The sequence below is a fragment of the Podarcis cretensis genome, assembly GCF_951804945.1.
Source record: "Podarcis cretensis genome assembly, chromosome: Z".
NCBI lineage: Eukaryota > Metazoa > Chordata > Lepidosauria > Squamata > Lacertidae > Podarcis > Podarcis cretensis.
Genome location: NC_137184.1, coordinates 25,418,013 through 25,429,256, shown reverse-complemented (window position 1 = coordinate 25,429,256; position 11,244 = coordinate 25,418,013). Strand labels below are relative to the sequence as shown.

Below are 11,244 nucleotides of genomic sequence, written 5' to 3'. Positions count from 1 at the left end.
CCCGCTAATTTATGCCCACCAAGGGATGTTTGGGATAGATTTGTTTTCTACTGTAATTTTACACGTTGCTGCATCCCCACTTAGCACCATAACAGAAAAAGAAGGTGGAATTTTCCATATCTGCAGGCAGATCTAGCTCTTTGGAATTTAAAAGATAAAAGATAAAAGGGAGATATTGTATGAGCCGCTAAAGAGTTGTGGACGCCGAAATAACATATTGCTCAGTCTTCCTACAAAGGTCCTGGACATTCAGCTGAGGCCCAGTAGAAGTTTGTCGCTATACATTTTGTGGTGGCAATAGGTGACCAGGAGTGTAATTTCATGCACATTTATATATGTGTTACATTTACATACCACCTTCCTCTGAGGAGCGAAAGACAGCACACTTGGTTCCTTTTCTTTCCTTTTTATCCTCACAACAACAGCCCTGCGAGGTGAAATTCGGCGGAGAGAGGAAGCGACGGGCTCACTCACAGAGTAAAAAAGCCTCATGCCGCACACGGTCGACTAAGGATTAGACTGAGCACACGCCCTACATTTAGGCACATTCCTCTTCAAAGAATCCCGAGAACTTTATAGTTTCCCACGTGCTGGGAACTGCAGCACTTTAGGTGGTAAGCTACAGTTCCCAGGATTCTTTGTATATGTGTGTTTCTTTTTAATGCATGGTTTGCCAACATTTGAGGGACGCACGTGGCGCTGTGGGTTAAAGCCTCAGCGCCTAGGACTTGCCGATCGAAAGGTCGGCGGTTCGAATCCCTGCGGCGGGGTGCGCTCCCGCTGCTCGGTCCCAGCGCCTGCCAACCTAGCAGTTCGAAAGCACCTCCGGGTGCAAGTAGATAAATAGGGACCGCTTACCAGCGGGAAGGTAAACGGCGTTTCCGTGTGCGGCTCTGGCTCTGGCTCTGGCCAGAGCAGCGATGTCACGCTGGCCACGTGACCCGGAAGTGTCTCCGGACAGCGCTGGCCCCTGGCCTCTTAAGTGAGATGGGCGCACAACCCCAGAGTCTGTCAAGACTGGCCCGTACGGGCAGGGGTACCTTTACCTTTACCTTTTGCCAACATTTGGCGCTCCAGATGTGGCTGGGCTCCAGTTCCCATCAGCCCAGCCAACACCGCCAATGGGCAGCGATTATGGGAGCTGCTGTCCAGCAACGCCCGGAGGGCCGCAGACTCATCACCCTCGCCCTAATCACTATGCCAGACTGCCTTTCTGGAGTGAAGCTGGTGGATCCTGCAATGCTAAGCAGCTGGAAAGGCACGTGGCGGAGGGGGCGGGAGAAAGAGTTACGCTAAACCGGAACACGGGGGGGGGGAGCCCAAACGCAACGGAAGGCCTGTCATTCGTCGCCATGGCGACAGGCGGCCGGAAGTTCTGGCAGACGCATGAAGCTACCCGTTTGCCAGGATCTCTTCCTAGAGCGGTGCCGCTCTAGGCCTCGGCAACTCTATGGCGGAACTAACTCCTTCCTCGGAGACCGCGCTTCCGTTTCCGCCTACCTGTCTCTCTGTCTCCTGGGTCCGTCTTGACTGTTCGCGCTTCTCTTCCAGCCAACCCCTGTGCGTGCTTCCTCCAGAGGAGCAGGTTGCCCCTAAGGCGAGCCTGGCCTCTCACTTCTCTACCTCAGTCCTCGAGGGACGTCGCCCACATGGCTACTACATCTGTGGTAAGAGTGGAAGCTGAGGAGGTAGCGCGGGGCAGTGGTTAGAGTGTCGGCCCCTGAGACGGAGGACGTGGGTTCAGGTCGCCCTGCCCCGTAGCTCTTAGGGAGGCCTAGCCTCTGCCTGCCTAACCGGGTTCGTTGTGTTGATAAGCGAGGGAGGGACACATGCGACATCCTAAGTGGAGGGCCGGCCCATGAGGCTATGTGAGGCCACATCCTCGGGCGAAAGAACCGGCTTCCAAGGAATGTATTGCCAGGCTTCCGCTGCTGCAGAGGCAATGGCAAATGAGGTCGGATCCTTGAAGGTTGCTTTGTTCAAGAGTTTCAGCTGTGAGGCCACTGGGAGATATCGGGCCACTAGTGTGCTCTCTTTCCCTCTCAGCCTAACCTTACAGGCTTCTTATGTGAATGGAATGGGGAGGGATGGAACAAACAAGTACGTATGTGGTCCTAGGTGACCATCACGGAAGAAGGGCCCACTACAAAGTTCATGGTGCAGGAGCACATTCCCCCGCCCCCCCCAAGAAACAATCCCGTCGCCTTTCTCCTAGGACATAGTTGAAGGCATAACTTCACTGCTGCTTCTCTTCCTCTGTTTATGCTGATACTGTCTGGGACTGTTTGATGTAATTATGGTCGACAAAATCATAGTCATAGGTCATTTCTGCCAGTCACTTATATAAAGTTGTATGGCTTTGGGGCAGAGATTACAACAAAGCAAAACTATGGAAGAGATTTCCATCCATTAGCCATACTAGCTCTTGTATGTCACAAAAAGGAAATCAATTAGAACTTTACAAAATGGAGTTCCCTTCTCTGCATCTGACATCTTTACCTTACTGTTGACACCCTTCAAAAATGGTTTCATTGAGCTGTGTTTTTATGTTTAGAACTTTAAAACCTATGTGGATCAAGCTTGCAGAGCTGCTGAAGAATTTGCAAATATTTACTATGAAACCATGGATAAAAGGAGACGGGTATGTAGATTCCCAACAGCTTTTGTGTTTGGTGTGGGGTTTGGTTTTTTTAGAAGAATTATTTACTGCATTTCACAAAGTACATATGCGTTCTGATGTTGTATGTGCTGATATTATTCATACTAATATACATATTTGTACATGCTGAGATTATTAGATCATTCCATGTTGTCGTGGACTCAGCCTTCAAACACATGTCATTTGTTTCTATCTCTTAACAGCTTGATCCTCTGTATGTTTACTCAAAAATATGTTCAGTGGGAGTTTACTCTGTGAGAATATCTGTAAAGGACTGCATCCAAAGGCTACAATCCTATACCACTTGCCTGTAAGTCCTATTGAATGCAGTGGTGTTTAAATAGACATGTATAGGATTGTGTTATAAATAGTGCAAACAGGTACACGGAAGTGTAGAAGCAATGACTGAGCAGTTCCAGTTAGTTGACATGAAATGGTAGCTACTTAACCTGAGTGTTTCTCCCTTTGAACTCAGTGGGGCTCACCTTTCTGTAGACATAGAACCAAAGAATTGGAAGGGACTTTGGAAGCCAAGTCCCAGCTCATTGTAGGATTTGCAATGCAGGGTGCAACTTCTTGCATCCCTAACAGATGGCTGTCCAACCCCTGCTTACACACCTCCAGCAAAGGAGACTCATTGCCTCCCAAAACAGTCTATTTCACTGTTAAAACAGTTCTTAATGTTTTTTTTTTATATACATATTTATTAAAGTTTTTTGAATACAAATGCATAAATAATAAACAACATTACTTATATCATAACATAATTTCGTCACTTCTTTGGACTCCCTCACGTCTCCTGCTCACACTTACATCGTTACAAAAAAATTTTCCAAGCAAATTTCCCACTTGTTTGCAATCTTATCTCCGCTCATTTAAATAAAATCTAGCAATTCTCCAAAAAGTTTGTATTTTCCTTAATCTCACTTATCGTCAAATTCAGATCTAATTCAGTGGTGGGCAATTATTTATGATCTAGCATCCTTCTTAACATTCAACCAAATTACAATATTTTTGTAAATAAATCTTGAATTTCCTCCAGTCTTCCTCAACCCTCTCCTCTCCCAGGTCTCGGATTCTACCAGTCATCTCGGCCAGTTGCATATAGTCCATCAGCTGCATCTGCCACTCTTCCAGTGTGGGTAGATCTTGAGTTTTCCAGCTCTTAGCGATGAGTATCCTTGCTGCCGTTGTTGCATACATAAAAAATGTTCGGTCCTTCTTTAGCACCTTCTGGCCGACAATACCCAGAAGGAAGGCCTCTGGTTTCTTAGTGAAGGTATACTTAAATACCTTTTTCAGCTCATTATATATCATTTCCCAGAAAGCCTTCACTCTAGGGCAAGTCCACCAGAGGTAAAAGAATGTTCCTTCATGTTCTTTACATTTCCAACATTTATTATCAGACAAATGGTATATTTTGGCAAGTTTAACTGGGGTCATGTACCATCTATATATCATTTTCATTACATTTTCCTTCAGAGCATTACATGCAGTGAAGTTCAGCCCAGTGGTCCACAACCTTTCCCAGTCCTCAAACATAATATTATACCCAATGTCCTGAGCCCACTTTATCATAACCGATTTAACCATTTCGTCTTGTGTATTCCATTTTAACAGCAAGTTATACATTCTTGATAATACCTTAGTCTTTGGTTCTAACAATTCTGTTTCCAACTTCGATTTCTCCACCTGGAACCCTACCTTTTTATCATTTTTAAAGACTTCTTTAATCTGAGCGTAATGTAACCAGTCTCGCACTTTATCCTTCATTTTCTCCAAACTCTGCAATTTCCAATTGTCTCCATCTTTTTCTAATATTTCCCAATATTTTGGCCATTTGGCCTCCATATTGGGTCTTTTTCGGGCCTTAGCTTCCAGAGGTGAAAGCCACCTCGGAGTTTTGTTTTCCAATAAGTCTTTGTATTTTGTCCAGACATTAAATACTGCTTTCCTGACAATATGGTTCTTAAAGACCTTATTGATCTTAACCTTATCATACCATAAGTATGCATGCCAACCAAAAGCATTGTTAAAACCTTCCAGGTCCAGTACATCAGTGTCTTCGAGAAGTAGCCAGTCTTTTAGCCAGCAGAAAGCTGCGGCTTCATAGTACAGCTTTAAGTCCGGCAGGTCAAAGCCCCCTCTTTCTTTCGCATCAGTTAGTATCTTAAACTTAATTCTGGGCTTTTTGCCCTGCCAGACAAATTTAGATATATCTCTCTGCCACTTCCGGAAGCACTCCGTCTTGTCCACAATCTGCAGTGTTTGGAACAAAAGCAACATCTTTGGCAATACATTCATCTTAACAGCAGCAATTCGGCCTAACAAGGAAAGCTTCAATTTTGTCCAACTATCCAAGTCTCTCTTAATTTCAGACCAACATTTTTCATAGTTATCCTTAAATAGACTGAGATTCTTTGCTGTTATATTTACCCCTAGGTACTTTACTTTTTTAACCACAGTTAGTTCTGTTTCTCTCTGAAACCGTTCCGACTCTAAAACAGTTCTTAACGTTAGGTTGTTTCTCTTACTGTTTTAGCAGGTGCATCATGCTGCTTGCTTATACTTAGAACATGACCAGCTAAGATACTTAGTTCCTTTTCCATTGTACTGCTGCCAAGCAAGGTGTCCCACATCCTATACTTGGTGCTTTGATTTGGGTGTGTTAATTACAAGACTTTAATGCATCTCTGTGCATTTTGTGGGGGGACTTCTTTAAAAAGCCTTTCAGAATTTTTAAAAAAATAAAAAACCCTAAAGGAAAGGCGAAATTGTAAATACTGTATCTGGATGCAGCAACCCATATAGGAAGGGGTGCTGTAATTAAAGCACAGTTTCCCTTTGGAGTTCATGTAATGCTTCCTAATGTTTCTCAGGTGTTGACCAAACTCTACCTGGACAAAGCGACCCTGGTTTGGAATGGGAATGCAGTATCTGGGCAAGCAGCACTTGCAGAATTCTTTGAAATGTTGCCTTCAAGTGATTTTCAAGTTACCACATTTGATTGCCAGCCTGTTCATGGTAAGATGACTTGTCAAACAGTGTAGCCCACAAATCAGGGAAGATAGCTTGATTCTAAATATGTAAGCAGAATTATTTAACCTTTTCACATTATGTAACTTGCAATCATCCCAGTTTCAGAAATTTCAGCTGTTTCTTTGCATTTCTGAATTATGTGGTTAAATTATGTCTACCCAATCTGTTCTTGTGACGTTTCTGCATATTCTTCCAAAAAAATGTAGAAATGGAAAAGCATCCATAGTGTCCCTGATGGTCTTTTGGAAAAGGTTGCGAGGAGCAGCTTTGTTCCTATTTGTGCTGATCTTCGTAGCTCAAGCAGAAAACTAGTGCAAAAAGTGTGACAACATGCTTTAAAAACGTGCTTATTAAATATTTTTTGTGATACAAAACAAATAAACAAGGAAAAGTACATATAGTGTCTCCACTTTCAACTCAGAGTCTTTTTCACAGTTTGCTTACGTTCGGTATGAGATACTATTGTCACAGACTTAGGGGGAACAGGGGAGAAAAAGAAGGAGGGAGAGGGTTGGGGGGATAGTGGTCTTTTCATTCTATTGTGCAAGATTTTTGTGTCAGCATTTCATGGGTAGGTCCTTTATTTATATAGTTATTGATTTTTATTGGCATTGTGAGAGATTGGAGAGTCCAGAGCTTGGTTGGTTGCGTTCAGTTGGCGGCAGTATGGTTTGTTTGTTTGTTTGTTTGTATGTGTGTGGAAGGGTGGTGTTGTGTCAGATTGGCCATATTGATTTGTATGCCGTTGTTGGGAACAAGTCATTGCCTTGTTGGACAGTATGCTTTTTAGAACATCATTTCCTATCCCACCTTAAAGGATGCTGGACAGGACAGAGCAAAATCCTATGAACTGTAGAAAGAGTGCTGGTGTGGACATAACCTGAATATAATTGTTTTTAGAAGCCTTAAGGTTTAATTTGAGTTTCCTGTAAGTCACCTCTTTGGACAGTCCTTTGCCCAACTTATTTCATATTTTTAATTTTTAAAATTACATTTCTATACTGTCCTTCATCTGAGGGTCACGGGGAGGTTTACAATGTTAGCATCCATCTGTCTAGGGAGATAATTGAAGAGCTCACCTTTGGGGGTAAAGTCAAACCACTGGAGAGTTACAGCGCCTGCTTTGGCTGTAGAGTCCAGTAGGGCAGATGAAGACGTTTGGTTTTGCTGCTGCAGGTGCACCGTGGCATTTCTTCTCTTTGTGCTCCTTTCAGTGGTCCTTAATCCTCTGGTCACTGCTGTGGACACACAGCCTGACTGTCTGTCTCCAGGCATTGCAATTGTCTGTAAGGGATTGCCATACAGCAGCAACCCCAGCCTCCATGTCACATTTGCAGACATCTTTGTAACACAGAGTCAGTCTGCCAGCAGGCCTAGTCCGTGAAGCCAGCTCCACTTGGAGCACATCCTTAGGGATCCTGCCATCTTCCATTCTGTGTAGCTGACTAAACTAGTGTGGATATTTCTGAAACAGAAATGTGAACGTGCTAGGAATGTGGGCTTGGGAGAGCACATCTTTGTTTGAGACTCTGCCCTGCCATGTGATGCCCAAAATCTACCTGATGCAACACAAGTGAAAGGCATTGCGGCTTTGCTCCTAGCAGGTGTAAGTTGCCCATGACTCGCTTCTATAAAACAAGTATGCATAGCATAGTAACAAGCAAAACATAGTCAGGATGGCGAAAAATAGCACTGAAATTATTGCTATTTTTGTAGATTCTGTTTTCATGTTGCATTTTTGTATTTCATGGTTTTAATTTTTACTTCTAAACTATCAACAGAAGTATTGTTATTGGATATATACATATTGAAAATGAAATAACGAATAATGGTGGTGAGAGTTTGCTAGTTGGCAAGTTAGAGAAGAGGCATACCTCAGTGGCAGAGCATCTGCTCTGCACACCGAAGGTCCCAGATTCAGCCTCCAGCCTCTCAAGATGGTACTGGGATAGACTCCCTGTCTGAAATCCTGGAGAGCTGCTGCCACTCAGTGTAGACAACACTGAGCTAGGTGGACCAATATTCTGACTTGGTAGAAGCTGCTTTCTAGACACCCATAGAACATTGTAAAGTGGCACCTTGGACTAAACCATTGGTGGGTAAGTTGTGGCACCAATGACTCTCTTGTCATCCCTGACTTTTGGCTATGCTGGGAAATGAGAGTCCAACAATACATGGAGGGCCACAGGTTAGCCATCCTATGGTTAAACAGTATAATAACAAGATGAACTTACTAATACTTCTTGAGCTTCACACAAATGCGCATACCTGTTTCATGATTGCACTGCAAGCTTCTATAATACTGACTGTATTGTTGGTTGCATTTTACAGGTGTTTTAGTTAGAAAGAGGAGGAAGAAGCAATAACTTTGAAATGCTTGATAGCAGTTCTGTATAAAAGTAGGCTTGTGATATACTGGCATGCCTTAATATCTTCTGTTCTGTTTCTTTCTTTAGAGCAAGCCACTCTGAACCATAACACCATCCTTGTTGTGACATGTGGGTCTGTCAAATTTGATGGGAGCAAGCAGCAGTACTTCAATCAGAACTTCTTGTTAACAGCACAAACCACAAACAACAACACAGTGTGGAAGATTGCGAGTGACTGCTTCCGCTTCCAGGACTGCCCTAATTAGTGGGGAGCAGCAGTTGGCTATGCTTCCTCTGGACAAGATAATTGGCTTTCAGGATGGTCGTACTCTGGATGTGAGAATGTACCTTCTCTTTGAAAGAAACTTCCTCTTGCCAGGAATTACCAACTTCAGAACAGCAAAAATCAAACTTACGTATTTAAGAATGCTGGTCTGTGGCTTCGGTATTTAAATCAATATAGGAAAATACTGTTATGGTTTACTTGCATTGATGACTCATTCATACACATTGTATACAGGCACCTTCTGTCACAAGTTGTATTTGTTTTGGTGAGAAATTAAAATAGCTGTAACAACAAGGTGAGGATGCAGATCCTGACTAACTTGAAGTCTTCCTAGAATCTGAAAATCTTGGTGCAAATAAGTACAGCTGGGAGAAGATTGTGTGAAGGAGAATGATAATTGTCTCTGGGCTTCCATGTATTTCTAGTAAAGGAAGCTATTGGAGATTTATTAGGAAGACCTCAACACCCTGAGGCTATTTTTTTTAGCTGCTTTGGAACTGCTTTTGATACACTATGTTGCTTTGTGCTGTTTTATCTATGATTTGTTGAGTTTGTATGTAACCATTTAACTGGCTACATAAAAAAATATATATTATTTTTTTAAAAGGGGGGGGGTTGGAAGAGAGATTTTGACTCTTTTGTAGCAGAGTTACGCCCAATGGTGATTGCTCCAAGCATATTAAAACTTGGTTACATTTTGCATCTACCCTCATCCACCTTTAAATATTGGTTTCCCCATGAAAATACTTGAGCTGGAATACATCATAGACACTTAGCTTTGCAAATAATAAAACTGCTTGCATCCACCAGGATCTTAACTCCGCTGTTACAGCAGAGGTGACCAAGGAGTGTCCAGAGCGCTGTCTAGTCCTGTTGTGTTGGATGAGTTTCAGTTGGTAAGGATCGAGAATGTAGACAAGGTGCTTGGATTGATCAGGACGGCCATTTGCATTCTGAACCTTAGTTCATCTTGGCTGATAAAAACTAGCAGGGAGGGGCCAGGTGGCTGGACCAAGGAGGTGATTAATGTTTCCTTGCAAGAGAGGGTGGTCCCTGCCTGCTTGAAGGAGGCCACTCCTTAAGAAAGCCACTCCTTAAGAAACCCTCACTGAACTCGGAAAATCTAAGGACTCAGAAAAACTATTGGCCAGTTCCTAATCTCCCCTTAGGCAAGGCCCTGGAGTGGGTGGCCACAGATCAGATCCAGGTGCTCTTGGAGGAAACTGATTTTCTGTATACATTTCAATTGGGATTTAGGCCCAGTTTTGTCATAGGAACTGTTTTGGTCACCCTGTATGATGACCACTGTTAGGAGAGAGACGGAAAATGTCTCCTTGTTAATTCTTGACCTCATAGTATCCTGGAGCAGCTGTCCAAATTGTTGGAATATTCTGTTCCACCTTAAGGAACAGGCATGACTGTTGTGTGTTACATATCTGTTTACACTCCAGCACAGTATGCTGGGAACTTCCGTTTGTGTATTGCTTTTGCTTTAGTTTTCTTGCTTTGGACACGAAGGAGATTAGACATGTTTCCTTTTGTCCTGATGTACGCTGAATAAACTGCTTGTAAATATGCTCACACAACAACTCCTGCCTCTTCTGTTTGCGCGGCGTTTACTCTGCTGAGTAGCGTGCCCTAGCTTCTGAAGCTCGGGTTGGAGATTCATGCTGCACCAAGGACTGGAGTTCGCCCAGTACACCGGCCGGTGCATGCCAACACAAATTGGGGGTGGGTGGCACTGCTTTGTGGTGGTTCCACTTGTACTTGTATGGTCGTTTCCAGGGAGTGATGCTTGGGAAGTTCTTCACTTTGGAGCCTTCAGTGTGGGGTTTCTCAGGGTTCAATTTTATCCCCCATGCTGTTTAACATCTACATGAAACTCCGGAGTACGTTGCCAGCAACCAAGCTCAGCATACTGCCTTTACACCTGCCGGTGAGGCAGTGGTTGTACTTGACCATTGTCTTGCCTCAGTAACGGACTGGGTAAGAGCCAACAAACTGAAGCTCAATCCAGGTAAGACTGAAGCACTGTTAGTAGGAGGTTCCCTAGACTGGATGGATGGGAGGTTGCCTCAGAAGCAGTAAAAATAGATTTTTATGGTTTTGGGGGGTGAAAATGTTGGAGAATTCTTGTCTCATGCTACTGCCATACCCACACTGTAGGGGTTCATTAGCACATGGGTGTAGGTGGGTGTCATCCTTTGGCCTCTATATATTGAAAACACGTAAGGCTATTTCACTGGGTCACACAAGTTAGCCATCCCTCTTGATGATGCCACAAACGCCAGCCATGTGGTGGTTTGCGTGAATGAGTCCTATATGAGTATCTGCATACTCATTTTGGGCTCCACACAAGGTAGAACCCTAGGCCAATTGGTTTTCTTATCATGTGGAATTGTACTTGTATGTGTTTGATGGTACAAATGTGTGGGGCCCTTTGAGTTTGGGTGTAACCTTCAACGCCTCCCTCTCCATGGAGGCGCAGGGTGCAGCTACTGCAAAGGCGGCATTTTTCCATCTCCACCGTATCAAACAGTTGGTCCCTTACCTTTCCCGCCCTGATTTGGCCACAGTGATCCATGTGACAGTCACCTCCTGGCTTGATTACTGTAACTCGCTCTACGCAGGGCTGCACTTGAAGTTGTTCCAAAAACTCCAGCAGGTGCAGAATGCTGCGGCGAGGCTCTTTACGGGGTCCTTGCTGCGGGACCACATTCACCCAGTGCTTTTCTAGCTGCACTGGCTCCCGGTGGAGTACAGGGTCAGGTTTAAGGTGCTGGTTTTGACCTTTAAAGCCCTTTGTGGCCTAGGACCCTCGTACCTATTTGACCACCTCTCCTGGTATGCCCCACGGAGGACCTTAAGGTCTATAAATAGCAACACCCTAG

At 44.1% G+C, this 11,244-nt stretch overlaps 1 protein-coding gene across 2 annotated transcripts; it reads left to right on the top strand.

The window, feature by feature from the left end:
• Positions 1-1,506: 1,506 nt before the first annotated feature.
• NXT2 (nuclear transport factor 2 like export factor 2) lies at positions 1,507-8,950 on the top strand. Of its 2 annotated transcripts, XM_079961797.1 has the most exons (5): positions 1,510-1,667; positions 2,555-2,641; positions 2,863-2,969; positions 5,539-5,683; positions 8,155-8,950. In XM_079961797.1, the coding sequence occupies exons 3-5, from the start codon at positions 2,892-2,894 to the stop codon at positions 8,331-8,333; spliced, it is 402 nt and encodes a 133-aa protein (XP_079817923.1). In that variant the 5' UTR covers positions 1,510-1,667; positions 2,555-2,641; positions 2,863-2,891; the 3' UTR covers positions 8,334-8,950. The 2 variants fall into 2 exon arrangements, with proteins under 2 accessions (XP_079817922.1, XP_079817923.1); XM_079961796.1 differs by lacking the exon at positions 2,863-2,969 and having other exon boundaries at positions 1,507-1,667.
• The last annotated feature ends 2,294 nt before the right edge of the window (positions 8,951-11,244 follow it).